This window comes from Oncorhynchus nerka, linkage group LG24, assembly GCF_034236695.1.
Source record: "Oncorhynchus nerka isolate Pitt River linkage group LG24, Oner_Uvic_2.0, whole genome shotgun sequence".
NCBI lineage: Eukaryota > Metazoa > Chordata > Actinopteri > Salmoniformes > Salmonidae > Oncorhynchus > Oncorhynchus nerka.
In genome coordinates this window covers 61,992,109-62,007,655 of record NC_088419.1, presented here as the reverse complement: position 1 = coordinate 62,007,655, position 15,547 = coordinate 61,992,109, and the positions used below count along the sequence as shown (strand labels likewise).

At 41.9% G+C, this 15,547-nt stretch overlaps 1 protein-coding gene across 1 annotated transcript; it reads left to right on the top strand.

The window, feature by feature from the left end:
- The first annotated feature begins 4,615 nt into the window (after positions 1–4,615).
- Positions 4,616–8,897, top strand: acer1 (alkaline ceramidase 1). The gene is made up of 7 exons (XM_029630807.2): positions 4,616–4,718; positions 5,458–5,570; positions 5,786–5,900; positions 6,097–6,235; positions 6,796–6,933; positions 7,056–7,193; positions 7,316–8,897. The coding sequence occupies exons 1-7, from the start codon at positions 4,712–4,714 to the stop codon at positions 7,491–7,493; spliced, it is 828 nt and encodes a 275-aa protein (XP_029486667.1). The 5' UTR covers positions 4,616–4,711; the 3' UTR covers positions 7,494–8,897.
- Positions 8,898–15,547: the final 6,650 nt, after the last annotated feature.

Genomic DNA, 15,547 nt, shown 5'->3' with positions numbered 1-15,547 from the left:
GGCTGCTTTGATATCGTTTCTACTTATGGTTGCTGCTTTACGCAACCACTGGGAGGCGCCACTGCACCATTTCCTTGTCTTCAATTCTTGCAAGTCAATGTGCACTGAGCATAAACGCTTGACTGATGTATGATAATATACATGGTTATTTGATGTTATAAACTTGTAATTACAAATAATAGTTCTGCTATGTTGAATTCGTTACAAAACTAGTTTATGGGTTGTAAAATAACTTCACCTTGAAGTTAACAAATGAACAGAGAATTTATATTTTTGTCATGTGGCAGTGGTCATAATAAAGACAATTATTATAGATACAGAAATGATTGATATACTGTTTTTGTCTCCTTGACGCAATGTGTAACTAAATTAAACTGAATGCTTGAAGGCTAATGCTAATCCAACATTCTTATATCATGATTAGCTATCAATAATGAACCCTGGAATGCACCCTTGTTTTTCAAAGTCTCGTAACCCTTGAAGAATGCTGTCTTCATTATGGCTATGAATGATGTGTTGTCAGGAGAGGGTGCAGTAGATTCTTCTTCAGCTGGGAGGACTGGTCCAGCAGGTGAGCACTGACTGAAACTGGGAGCTTTACATGTTAAGAATGGAAATGCTAATCCATTACAATGTTCAATGTGTGGATGCAGTTTGCAGTAGTTTTTGGAACAGTTACTGAAGCATGCAGCAGGTGGTTCCATCTTTGACCAATTATGTTGTATAAAAACATATCTTGACAATATGAAGTGTTGAATATGCATAGTAGAAAAGTGTATACAGTTTATTCACAAATTATTCAGACCCCTTGACTATATCCACATGTTGTTACATTACGGCCTTATTATAAAATGGATTAAATAGTCCCCCCCCCCTCATTAATCTACACCTAATACCCCATAAGGACAAAGCAAAACATTTAAAAAAAAGATTTTGCAGATTTATAATAAAAAATTTAAAAATCACATTTACATAAGTATTCAGACCTTTTACTCAGTACTTTGTTGAAGCACCTTTGGCAGTGATTACAGCCTGGAGTCTTCTTGGGTATGTCGCTACAAGCTTGGCACGCCTGTATTTGGAGAGTTTCTCCCATTCTTCTCTGCAGATCCTCTCAAGCTCTGTCAGGTTGGATGGGGAGCGTCGCTGCACAGCTATTTTCAGGTCTCTCCAGAGATGTTCGACCGGATTCAAGTCCGGGCTCTGGCTGGCCCACTCAAGGACATTCAGAGACCCGAAACCCCTCCTGCGTTGTCTTGGCTGTCTGCATTGTCCTGTTGGAATGTGAACCTTCGCCCCAGTCTGAGGTCCAGAGTGCTCTGGAGCAGGTTTTCATCCATGATCTCCCTGTACTTTGCTCCGTTCATCTTTCCCTCGATCTCCCAGTCTTGACTAGTCTCCCAGTCTTGACTAGTCTCCCAGTCTTGACTAGTCTCCCATGACAGTAAAAGGCTGACATGTGCCTTTTACTGAGTGGCTTCCGTCTGGCCACTCTACCACGAAGGCCTGATTGGTGGAGTGCTACAGAGATGGCTGTCCTTCTGGTAGGTTCTCCTATCTCCACAGAGGAACTATGAACCTCCCTGACCAAGGCCCTTCTACCCCGATTGCTCAGTGTGGCCGGGCGGCCAGCTCTAGAAAGAGTCTTGGGGGTTCCAAACTTCTTCCATTTAAGAATGATGGAGGTAACTGTGTTCTTGGGGACTTTCAATGCTGCAGGAATGTTTTGGTACCTTTCCCCAGATCTGTGCCTGGACACAATCCTGTCTCTGATCTCTACAGACATTTCCTTCAACCTCATGGCTTGGTTTTTGCTCTGACATGCACCGTCAAATGTGGGACCTTATATAGACAGGTGTGTACCTTTCCAAATCATGTCCAATCAATTGAATTTACCACAGGTGGACTCCTATCAAGTTTTAGAAACATCTCAAGGATGATCAGTGGAAACAGGATGCATCTAAGCTCAATTTTGAGTCTCATAGCAAAGGGTCTGAATTCTTATGTAAATAAGGTAATTCTGTTTTTTATTTGTTATAAATCTGCTAAAATAAAAAATAAACTGTTTTTGCTTTGTCATTATGAGGTAGATTGATGAGGTAGATTGTGTAGATTGATGAGGATTTTTATTTATTTAATCCATTTTAGAATATGTCTGTAACGTAACAAAATGTGGAAAAAGTCAAGGGGTCTGAATACTTTCTGAATGCACCGCACCTAGTGAAAAACCAGTGGATAACCAATCAACTAAATGACAAAACTTATTTGTACTGCTCTGATTACATTGGTAACCAGTTTATAATAGCAATAAGGCACCTCTGGGTTTTGTGGTATATGGCCAATATACCACGGATAAGGGCTGTATCCAGGCACTCCAGGTTGCGTCGTGCGTAAGAACGGCCCTTCGGAGTTTACCAATTAATCTCTGAGATTTCTGCCCGGTGAGAATAGGACCAAGGGAGAGTCTGAAAACACATTAGCAATACTGTCATCGTATTTTAGAATGTGCCAATGTTTGTGAACGATTCCCTTAATTTGTTCAGAGCACTTTGAATAGTGAGTGGTATTTATTTTATTTTATTTAACCTTTATTTTACCAGGTAAATTGACTCATTTACAGCAACGACCTGGGAAATAGTTACAGGGGAGAGGAAGGGGGATGAATGAGCCAATCGTAAACTGGGGAGGATTAGAAGGCCATGATGGTATGAAGGCCAGATTGTGAATGTAGCCAGGACACCGGGGTTAACATCCCTACTCTTACAATAAATGCCATGGGATCTTTAGTGACCACAGAGTCAGGACGCCCGTTTAACGTCCCATCCGAAAGACGGCACCCTAAGAACGCAAGAATGCTTCTTTTTGCCAGACTGTCCTTGAAATAGATCATGTCTCGATTTGTTTTGAGTTTTCTCAATGGCAGTATTAATCTGAACATTTTTGTACCCCCTCTCCTTGAATTGTCTTTGCGTGTCAGCCATATTTCTTTCGAAATCTTTACAAATTCGTTTGATTCGCCAGAATTGGCTGTAGCGCAAACTGTGTTTCAAGGGAAGCGGGTGACAACTATCAGCCATAAACAAAATATTAGGATCAGTAGGTTTCCTGTAAAGATCAGTGTTTGGAACATTATCCTCACACAAAATCAGAAGATCAGGGAAACTGATTGACACATGTCAGATTACATAGTAAATCTCAGGTGCTCAGAAGAAGAGTTTAGAAAAGCATGGAATGCCTGGAGCTGTTTTGCATCACCCCTCCATAGAACAAAAATATCATCAATGTACGGTTTCTAAATTGTAATGTCAGGCAAGAAAACATTTTTGAGAGGATTAAGAATGGACTGTTTCTCAATGTAACCCACATTCAAATTAGCACAGTTAGGAGCCATAGGGTATCCCATAGCAGTACCCTTCGTCTGAATAAAGAAATCATATGAGCAGACGACATACTCAATGAATACAGCCATACTATGAGGTACATGTTAAACATACATGGTAGGCTACTGCTTTAATAATTGAGTATTGTCATTAGTACCTGTGGAGGTCACAATAACAAGACTGTGTAGTTGCTGAGCAGGATCCCCTGCTTATTCTGATGATCCACAGACAGACCAGTAGAGCTGGTCTCAACTCTGACCTCATTCCCCATGGAGCTTTATATCACCAACCAGACTTCTTAAAATGAAAATACAGCTGTAGAATTGCCTGGGCTCTTTGGCCCTCATCCTATTCCAAACCAGCATAGGCCTTGTGTGGGGATTAAACATGCAGTTTAATTTTAATTTAAAAACATTTAACCTTCATTTTACTAGGCAAGTCAGTTAAGAACAAATTCTTATTTTCAATGACAGCCTAGGAACAGTGGGTTAACTGCCTGTTCAGGGGCAGAACGACAGATTTGTACCTCGTCAGCTCGGGGGTTTGAACTTGCAACCTTCCGGTTACTAGTCCAAAGCTCTTAACCACTAGGCTACCCTGCCACCCCGACTTCCATATTTCCATATTCTAATATATATATACCAGGTGTCTGTGCTGTTTGACTGACTTGTAGTTTTGCCATCCCTTGTAAAATGGCATAATAGCACAATTGTTTCAATTAACATTGTCAGGAATGTTCTTGCTTCTAGAATACATAAATAATACAATGGCAAACAGCAGGTAAGGAACGATTGGCTACCTATGCCTTCCGTCAAAAGCAAAGGGCATTGAGGTGACATATGACCAATGTGGCCTCACGCTCGTGTGCTTGTGCCATGCCCGCTGGTACACCTGGCTATAGAGAATATGAATAGCCACAGCTTTTGCCATTAGGTGTGTATTCGGTCTATTCTAAAACTATAATTTCAAACAAAGGATGGCGAATAAGGAATAATGTAATAAGGGGAATGTAATATGGTAGGTTTTAGTTAAATTTGTTTGATCATGCGTTGCGTGTTGCTGAGGTTGGGTATCAGGTTTTACGTTCATGCGTAAAATGCACCCATGTGCATTTGGTTCCCATTCAACTTTAATCCAAATTCTGAACTGACGGGTTGTACTATAACAAAGGCACCGGGAATGTCAGTTTCACAGTAGCTTTTCTTGCCACACCGGGGCGTGATGTCACAGTAAAGACTCGTGCAACAGGATCGGGAGCATTTGTCCCCTACTTAAAATCCACCTGCCACTTGGAGAGGAAAGTAGTTGAGTAGTTGTGGTTGGATTACAACATGGCAGGTAAACTCTATATCTATGTTATCTAGTCTCCTGAGATGGTGGTCATATCGTGTCTGCATACATTCCATATGAACGCGTGCTGTTTTGTTGACAATATATAAGTTATAACAACAGGTTACAGATGTTTTGATGATGACATTATTTCATGATGATGATTTGTCTTCTTGAGTCTTTCAATGTAAGGTCTTATGCCACCTACTTGCAACCTACTTGCATACGCAATGTTAAGATAATATTTGCTTTGGCTCAAAGACAATTATTTTAAAGCATGCCATGATTGCAGCATGGATGGATAAAACATGGATGGATATCCAGCTGAGAACATTTAGCATTGACAGGCCATCCTACTCTGTGTGTAACCCATTTAAATGTCATATTTCAACAACATAGTTGATTTCAATTATATTTACTGTCACTGAATATGTCATTTTACTCATGCTGCTAACAATCCAACAGGCCGGCTGGATGTAGCACTATAATTCAGGACAACATAAGCAACACTGAAGCAACCATTTTGGTGACTGTGATTGAAGAAGCCCATGCTAAGGCATCCACTCCTGGATATTTGCTTAAAAAACAGACAACTGACATTTCACTAAAGCCAGTCCCTCATGTGGCGTCTTCAAAAAGTGGATCAGCATGTGGAGTCTTTGAAAAAGGCTACATCCACATGGTTAGTCATACTGTGCTCTATGCTGGAAGCATAGAAAATAACGGCCTCTTTCTTTCTCCCCCACAGGGTTCTATTCTAGTGAGAAGATGACAGGCCTGTTCGCCTATGAAAGCTCCGATTTGGACTGGTGTGAGGATAACTACAGGCACTCTGAACACATAGTGGAGTACTTCAACACTGTAAGTGTACATGATTCCTTTCTTACAATATCCAGCTGAGAAATGTACCTTTCTGAAACTATATCGCAACTCACTTGTCTGCTGTACTCTTGTATTGTATCTGTTGTGGACCATCCTGTATGGCAACAATGATGATAGATGTAGTGGACAGGTGCATCACACACTACATTACATTGTGAATCCATATTTTAGAACAGTCCTTTCTGTTTCTCCAGATGAGCAGCCTGTTCTTCTTCGTGATCTCCCCCATCATGCTATACCTGCTGCACCCCTACGCCAGGGAGAGGAACCTAGCGGTACACCTGGTCTGGACCATGATGATCTTTGTGGGTGTGTCTTCACTCTCCTTTCCAAACAGCAGGCCAACCTTCATTCAGTTATAACTCCACTTCAAGGGTGGCCTCATCAGGGTGCTTTCAGTTCATTCTGAATTCAATAATAGCTCTTAACCTCTTCCCAATTGATACTGGGTAGGGGCTGGGGGACATTTAGGAACGGGCCATTAACATGTGTCCCCTCCCTACAGGTCTCTTCTCTGCCTACTTCCACATGACCCTGAGCTTCATGGGCCAGATGCTAGATGAGCTGTCCATCCTGTGGGTCCTGGGGCTCTGCTATGGTCTCTGGTTTCCACGCAGGCTCTTCCCCTCCTTCATCAAGGACAGGTTGGTCACCATTGCTCCTGGTTGAGGCTTCTGCAGACAAAATGTTGTCTGTGAATATTGGAAGTAGGGTACCGCGTGCTGCCTTCCTGTCTCTATTTAATGCAACCATAGAGCAGCATCCACGTGTGTTTAGATCTCCCTGCTACAGGATCATGCGGCTGTTCTTTCTGTATGGACCAAACGGCAGTACGTACTGTAGGCTTTTAATAAGGCAGGAGACAATGACAGGATCTTTTTACAGGGCACGCTAGGTTGAAACAGAAGCCATATTAAGCCAGGAGCCGGACAACCAGGCCAGGAGCAGCCTGCACAGTGTGCTATATTCACCAGCCAGTGGGAGAGAGGGGCTCCCTGGCATTCTGAATGACACTCCCATTAACACTGTTAAGACAGTGTGAAGATAATCCCAATTTAACTATAAAACTAGCCCCTAGTTCAATAGTCCCCATTTATTTACCTTCCAGTGTTTTCTGTGCTGCCGTGTGATACCTGTCAACTGTCTTCAAGTTAATGTTATGTCTCCTACCCACCCCTAACCCTCTCTCTCTCGCCCCCTGCAGGACAACTTTTTCCCGGCTGGTCATGATGATAACTGTTGTCACCACCCTATGCTCCTTTGTCAAACCCACTGCCAATGCCTACCTCCTCAACTGCTTTGCCCTCCACATCATCTACTCATTGGGTCTGGAGATGAGGACGTAAGGAAATAACTCCCATTATTGCACTGTACATTACTGCCTATCACTCCACTGTCTGATAACTGCTATCAAATAACTGCTTTCTGTCTCTCTCTCTTTCCCTTTATTTTCCTCACACACAGCTGTACTGACCCGAAGGTGCTGCGGTTATGCTGGTCTGCTGTTGGCCTGTGGGTGCTGGCCATCTCCTGCTGGATCAGTGATCGTTTCGGATGCAGCTTCTGGCAAAAGCTTAATTTCTGTTACCTGCATGGCATCTGGTAGGAGTAGGGGAGACAACAACAATGATGTTAATAGAAGTTAGATGGAACAATTTTCTTTTTGATTTTGTGAATCACAAACAAAACCATGTATAACTGACATGTGTCTATTCACTCTCTAGGCACATTCTGATTGTGATGGCTGTAGCCTACGCAAGCACCCTGATAGCCTACTTGGATGCCAACTATGAGATACCCTACTCCCTGCCAAGCCTTCAGTACTGGCCCAATGACAACTGGGTCCTGGGGTTGCCTTACATTGTTCTGAAAGGAACCACCAAGACTCAGAAAATATTCTAAAGAACATTCATCTTCTGCAAGAGACAACTTGAAGGCTTTGGTGATGAAATGTGGTCTGTAGTGCCATGCAGAGAAAGTGTCAGATGCAGTGCCTTTCTTTGTACTTAGCAGTGACTCAGTTTGAGAAATGGCTGCAATCCATTGGTTTGCTTCTTATTTTATATGATAATAGAATCAATGCCACTCAGGTCATTAATGTGTGTATGTTTGTATGCATTTTGTGTGAATTTTGATCAATTCACCCATCTGTTATTTGCATTCATACAGATGTAGGATCTTAATTTGATCAATCTTTTTTTTGCTGAGAATTTTCCTGCATTGCAGGAAATGCAGATGAGCTTCTTGGTTCACATACATTCACTGAAAACCAACGGTTATATTAACAGTATTTTGCTTTTCATGTAGCATACTTTTGGCCAGCATAATAGCCTAATCACCGATCAAGCAACATTATGGACTAAACGTTAAAATCCTATTACTGCAGGATTATTTTGCTGTTCCAATATAGGTCAAATTAAGATCCTACATCTGTATGTGCAAGGATATTCTCTGCACATGGTGTTTGTAAAAAAAACATGTTTTGGCCTCCCGGGTGGCGCAGTGGTTAAGGGCCATCAGAGTCCCTGGGTTCGCGCCCAGGCTCTGTCGTAACCGGCCGCGACCGGGAGGTCCGTGGGGCGACGCACAATTGGCCTAGCGTCGTCCGGGTTAGGGAGGGCTTGGCCGGTAGGGATGTCCTTGTCTCCTGTGGCGGGCCGGGCGCAGTGCGCACTAACCAAGGTTGCCAGGTGCACGGTGTTTCCTCCGTCACATTGGTGCGGCTGGCTTCCGGGTTGGATGCACGCTGTGTTAAGAAGCAGTGCGGCTTGGTTGGGTTGTGTATCGGAGGACGCATGACTTTCAACCTTCGTCTCTCCCGAGCCCGTACGGGAGTTGTAGCGATGAGACAAGATAGTAGCTACTAAAACAATTGGATACCACGAAATTGGGGAGAAAAAGGGGTAAAAAAAAAAATAATAAAAAAAAACAACATGTTTTTATATTTAGCTGAGTACTGAGATACTTTCAACAAAAAAGACAGCTTTGTTTAAATGTGGGGCTGAATCGCAACCACATTTCAGGGGGCTTGTAGAGTTTGTTTACATGACCTACACCTTTTTCAGGGATAAATATCACATTGTGTGTGAACTGAACTAAACTAAGTCATTTTATAACATACATGTATTAATTTAATCTCTCTCAGGTTTTTCAAAGAGTATTACAATGTTATTACAGAAACTGTTAGGAACATGTCAAGTTTTGTTATGTGTGGGGTTCTACCTCTATGAGAGCAATTACATTTTTATATGAATAAGATTAACAGTTTGTGCATTACTGAAATAAATGTACAGACAAATTTGAGACATTTAACAGAATGTAGTTCTCTCTTTTGATTGAAAAAAAGAAAAGTTGCTATGAACAACGTATTGAGCATTAGACATAGATACAGTTGAAGTCGGAAGTTTACATACACCTTAGCCAAATACATTTAAACTCAGTTTTTCACAATCCCTAACATTTAATCCTAGTAAAAACTCCGTCTTAGGTCAGTTAGGATCACCACTTTATTTTAAGAATGTGAAATGTCAGAATAATAGTAGATAGAATGATTTATTTCATTTCATCGCATTCCCAGTGGGTCAGAAGTTTACATACACTCAATTAATATTTGGTAGATTTGCTTTTAAATTGTTTAACTTGCGTCAAACGTTTCGGGTAGCCGTCCACTAGCTTCCCATAATAAATTGGGTGAATTTTGGCCCATTCCTCCTGACAGAGCTGGCGTAACTGAGTCAGGTTTGTAGGCCTCCTTGCTCGCACACGCCTTTTCAGTTCTGCAAACAAATCTTATATAGGATTGAGGTAAGGGCTTTATGATGGCCACTCCAATACCTTTACTTTGTTGTCCTTCAGCCATTTTGCCACAACTTTGGAAGTACAACTTTGGAAGTACAACTTTGGAAGTACTTTGGGGTCGTTGTCCATTTGGAAGACCCATTTGCAACCAAGCTTTAACTTCCTGACGGATGTCTTGAGATGTTGCTTCAATATATCCTCATAATTTTCCTACTTCATGATGCCATCTATTTTGTGAAGTGCACCAGTCCCTCCTGCAGCAAAGCACGCCCACAACATGATGCTGCCACCCCCGTGCTTCACGGGTGGGATGGTGTTCTTCGGCTTGCAAGCCTCACCCTTTTTCCTCCGAACATAACGATGGTCATTAACAGTTCTATTTTTGTTTCATCAGACCAGAGGACATTTCTCCAAAAAGTACAATCTTTGTCCTCATGTGCAGTGCAAACCATAGTCTGGCTTTTTATGGCGGTTTTGGAGCCGTGGCTTCATCCTTGCCGAGCAGCCTTTCAGGTTATGTCGATATAGGACTTGTTTTACTGTGGATATAGATACTTTTGTACCTATTTCCTCCAGCATCTTCACAAGGTCCTTTGCTGTTGTTCTGGGATTGATTTGCACTTTTCGCACCAAAGTACGTTCATCTCTAGGAGACAGAACGCGTCTCCTTCCTGAGCGGTATGATGGCTGCGTGGTCCCATGGTGTTTATACTTGCGTTGTTTCTACAGATGAACATGGTACCTTGGCGTTTGGAAATTGCTCCCAAGGATGAACCAGACTTGTGGAGGTCTACAATTATTTTTCTGATATCTTTTATTTTTTTATTTATCCGTTATTTTACCAGGTAAGTTGACTGAGAACACGTTCTCATTTGCAGCAACGACCTGGGGAATAGTTACAGGGGAGAGGAGGGGGATGAATGAGCCAATTGTAAACTGGGGATTATTAGGTGACCGTGATGGTTTGAGGGCCAGATTGGGAATTTAGGCAGGACACCGGGGTTAACACCCCTACTCTTAAGATAAGTGCCATGGGATCTTTAAGGACACCCGTTTAACGTCCCATCCGAAAGACGGCACCCTACACAGGACAGTGTCCCCAATCACTGCCCTGGGGCATTGGGATATTTTTTTTTTTAGACCAGAGGAAAGAGTGCCTCCTACTGGCCCTCCAACGTCTTGGCTGATTTCTTTAGATTTTCCCATGATGTCAAGCAAAGAGGCACTGAGTTTGAAGGTAGACCTTGAAATACATCCACAGGTACTCCAATTGATTCAAATTATGTTAATTAGCCTATCAGAAGCTTCTAATGCCATGACATCATTTTCTGGAATTTTCCAATCTGTTTACAGGCACAGTCAACTTAGTGTATGTAAACTTCTGACCCACTGGATTTGTGATACAGTGAATTATAAGTGAAATAATCTGTCTGTAAACAGTTGTTGGAAAAATGACTTGTGTCATGTACAAAGTAGATAGTCCTAAGTAGTAGTCCTAACCGACTTGCCAAAACTATAGTTTGTTTACAAGAAATTTGTGGCGTGGTTGAAAAACAAGTTTTAATGACTCCAACCTAAGTGTATGTAAACTTACGACTTCAACTGTATATATATTTTTTTTATCTACCTCATTTTTCCTGCTGTGTTTTGTATTGGAATCCTTACTAAAATAACACATTTTTGGAAACACACCAGAAATCCCTCCTAAAGATGTTAAATAATTTGGTACATTGTACACATGTTTTCAAAGTCCTATTCCTATCTGGTCTGACACAAAGAAATTGGCACATGATATTCATAAACTGTCAGAGGCAACAGTGACGTCTCGTGTACAGACTACCCATTGGGCAAAAACTGGTTGAATTAACATGTTTTTTTTTTTACCCAACTGTTAACCTTGATCCAATGGCATAGTGACATTTTGTGTTGATTTCATGTTGAATTGATGTTAGTTGACAACTCAACCGAATGTAAATCTAAACTAGACGTTAAACTGATGCGTGTCCAGTGGGTACAGTATTTCTAAAATGTTATTTTGTAAGCTCTGTAAAGTTGTAAATATGTAACAACCATTGACTTACATATGGCTAACAACAACCCCTATGAATGAGCTACACTGAGTGTACAAAACATTAGGAACACCTTCCTAATTTTGCATTGCACGACCTTTCGACCTCAGAACAACCTAAATTCGTCGGGGCATGGATTCTTCAAGGTGTCAAAAGCGATCCACAGGGATGCTGGCTCATGTTGACTCCAATGCTTCCTACAGTTGTGTCAAGTTGGCTGGATATCCTTTGGGTGGTTGACCATTATTGATAGACACGGGAAAGCGTTGCAGTTCTTGACACACTCAACTTAAAGGCACTTAAATACTTTGTCTTGCCCATTCACCCTTTGAATGGCACACATAGACAATTCTTGTCTCAATTGTCTCAAGGCTTAAAAATCCTTCTTTAACCTGTATCCTCCCCTTTATCTACACTGATTAACATGGATTTAACAGGTGACATCAATAACGGATCATAGCTTTCACCTGGATTCACCTTGTCAGTCTATGTCATGGAAGAGCAGGTGTTCATAATGTTTTGTACACTCAGTGTATATACAGTATGTGTGTGTGTGTGTGTGTTGGTACATTTTATACAATTCTATTGATAAACCCCTTTCAGTGATGACTCAATCAAACATGGTAACCACTTCAATCGTGGAGACGCAAAACAGGGATTGACTAAATTATAACATTTATATGTCTCTGACAGCCAGATGGGAGTTTCATAAAGACTGATCCATGCCTCAAAGACTGGATCAGTGTGAGTGAGACAGAGAGGCCAGGGCTGATAGAAAGCGCTGACCCTCTGTCCAACAGCAGTGGCCTGGTCATCACATATCAGAGTGTCCCCCGCTACAGGCCCACTGCGGAGTGCCTCTAGTCCCTGTGTCCCTGTGAAGCTGTGGACGTCTTCTATTAGGAGCTATGTAGCTCTCTATTCAGATTACCCATTGGAAATAGAGCCAGTACACCACCACATTTGAGGCACTAGAGAAAGAAGATTGAGTCTGTCTTTTGTAATCTTTGCATCACACTCTGCTTAAAGAAATGCAGCTCGGCTCAAGTCAAGGGGTCAGAGTTTGGGATGGACGCCTACTCAATCTGTGGCAGGTGGGATCTCACTGTTGTTTTTATTCAGCACTTGTTCCTGAATGTAAAGCAGTGGAAGTTCAAATCAAATTGTATTTGTCACATACACATGGTTAGCAGATGTTAATGCGAGTTTAGCGAAATGCTTGTGCTTCTAGTTCCGACCATGCAGTAATATCTAACAAGTAATCTAACAATTTCACAACACTACCATAAAGATGGCACGATGCAGTAGATGGTATAGAGTACAGTATATACATATGAGATGAGTAATGTAGGGTATGTAAACATTATATAAGGTGGCACAGTTTAAAGTGGCTAGTTATACATTTATTACATCCAATTTTTAATTATTAAAGTGGCTAGAGATGAGTCAGTATGTTGGCAGCAGCCACTCAATGTTAGTGATGGCTGTTTAACAGTCTGATGGCCTTGAGATAGAAGCTGTTTTTCAGTCTCTCGGTCCCAGCTTTGATGCACCCGTACTGACCTCGCCTTCTGGATGATTGCGGGGTGAACAGGCAGTGGCTCGGGTGGTTGTTGTCCATGATGATCTTTCTGGCATTTCTGTGACATCGGGTGGTGTAGGTGTCCTGGAGGGCAGGTAGTTTGCCCCCGGTGATGTGTTGTGCAGACCTCACTACCCTCTGGAGAGCCTTACGGTTGTGGGCGGAGCAGTTGCCGTACCAGCCCGACAGGATGCTCTCGATTGTGCATCTAAAGTTATTATGGTATTAAAGCAAACACAGACATATTTGGGTGTTCTGATATAGGCCTATATGCAATATCATGTGGGCCTATGTAATGCTATGCTATGCAATACTCAGTATTACCTCGAAGCAAATCAAATGTGTTTTTTAATGTAATCCATTACTAGAAATCAATGTCCTTCATTTCTACGATCAATGTCAATGTCACCAATGAGTGTTATGTATTGCAATTTATGTTATGATTATAATTTATGATTATGTTTCAGTTTCAATAATGTTCCTCATATATCCCAAATTGGCATGCATCCACCTAGGTACTTGCAATTGGGGACAAGAACTCCTTTGGGAATATGATTTTCATTTGTGATTCAATAGACTGTTTTAGGCTAAATTAACGTCAGTTTTATGAGATATTCACACATTTGATATATATTGTTTTTATCTGTGAATATATCAGATCACTGCTTTTACATTGATTTATCCAATGTGCCTTTCACATCTGGATCCACTTCCTTATTGCTTTATTTATTAAGACAAGCTCCCGGTCCAACCTGGACTCAGAGATAGACGTAATATAATAAACAAAAACCAGGAACAATCAAATTACTATCATACAATATGTTATGTTTCGTTTGGTATGTATTAATTTGTGGATGTCCATCATCCATTTCGTATGATATTTTACTAATTACAATTCCTATGATATTCTACGAATTGCAATTCGTACAATATGTTCTGAATTTGCAATACATATGATATGCGGTGCAGTCTGCCCAGTCCATTACCGGGAAAAACTACCTTAGTATCTTAGTCACTTAATGTTTACACATCTGCATTACTCATCTCATGTCGCTCAAGGTACTAAACGATATCATAACCGCCATCGATAAAAGACAGTACTGTGCAGCCGTTTTCATCGACCTTGCCAAGGCTTTCGACTCTGTCAATCACCATATTCTTATCGGCAGACTCAGTAGCCTCGGTTTTTCTGATGACTGCCTTGCCTGGTTCACCAACTACTTTGCAGACAGAGTTCAGTGTGTCAAATCGGAGGGCATGCTGTCCGGTCCTCTGGCAGTCTCTATGGGGGTGCCACAGGGTTCAATTCTCAGGCCGACTCTTTTCTCTGTATATATCAATGATGTTGCTCTTGCTGCGGGCGATTCCCTGATCCACCTCTACGCAGACGACACCATTCTGTATACCTCCGGCCCGTCCTTGGACACTGTGCTATCTAACCTCCAAACGAGCTTCAATGCCACACAACACTCCTTCCGTGGCCTCCAACTGCTCTTAAACGCTAGTAAAACCAAATGCATGCTTTTCAACCGTTCGCTGCCTGCACCCGCACGCCCGACTAGCATCACCACCCTGGATGGTTCCGACCTAGAATATGTGGACATCTATAAGTACCTAGGTGTCTGGCTAGACTGTAAACTCTCCTTCCAGACTCATATCAAACATCTCCAATCTAAAATCAAATCTAGAATCGGCTTTCTATTCCGCAACAAAGCCTCCTTCACTCCGCCAAACTTACCCTAGTAAAACTGACTATCCTACGGATCCTCGACTTCGGCGATGTCATCTACAAAATAGCTTCCAATACTCTACTTAGCAAACTGGATGCAGTTTATCACAGTGCCATCAGTTTTGTTACTAAAGCACCTTATACCACCCACCACTGCGACCTGTATGCCAGTCGCACCAATGTGTCGGAGGAAACACTGTGCCCCTAGCGACCTGGTCAGCGTGCACTGCGTCCGGCCCGCCATGTTCTGTAATTTGTTAGATATTACTGCAATGTTGGAGCTAGAAGCACAAGCATTTCGCTACACCCGCAATAACATCTACTAATCACGTGTATGTGGCCAATAAAATTTAATTTGATGTTACAAATTCCAATTTGTTGTGGCTAACGTTAACGTTAGCTGGGTGGCTAACATTAGCTAGGCTATGGGTTAGGGGTTAAGGTTAGGAGTTAGGCTAATGTTATGGTTAGGGGAAGGGTTAGCTAACATGCTAAGTAGTTGCAAAGTAGCTAAAAAAGTAGTAGGCCTAAGTATTGCAAAGTTGCTAATTAGCTAAAATGCTAAAGTTGTCCTTTGGGTTGTTAGACATTCGCATTATATACACCCACCCCGACCAGCCATCCTCCTTTTGTTTTTAATTTACTATGCTACGTCTAGTCTATGAGACCAGCCTTCCCTGTCACTCCTAGACGCTACAGAAAATACTTGGAATGTACTTGTCGCTCGTGAGAAGTCCCACCTCTGAAGTGCAATGGTTGGTTCAATACAAACGACTTA

Coding starts and splice junctions, on each gene's coding strand:
- acer1 (XM_029630807.2), top strand. Junction 6,236..6,795: donor CCCTCCTTCATCAAGGACAG/GTTGGTCACCAT, acceptor CGCCCCCTGCAG/GACAACTTTTTCCCGGCTGG. Junction 6,934..7,055: donor TTGGGTCTGGAGATGAGGAC/GTAAGGAAATAA, acceptor CCTCACACACAG/CTGTACTGACCCGAAGGTGC.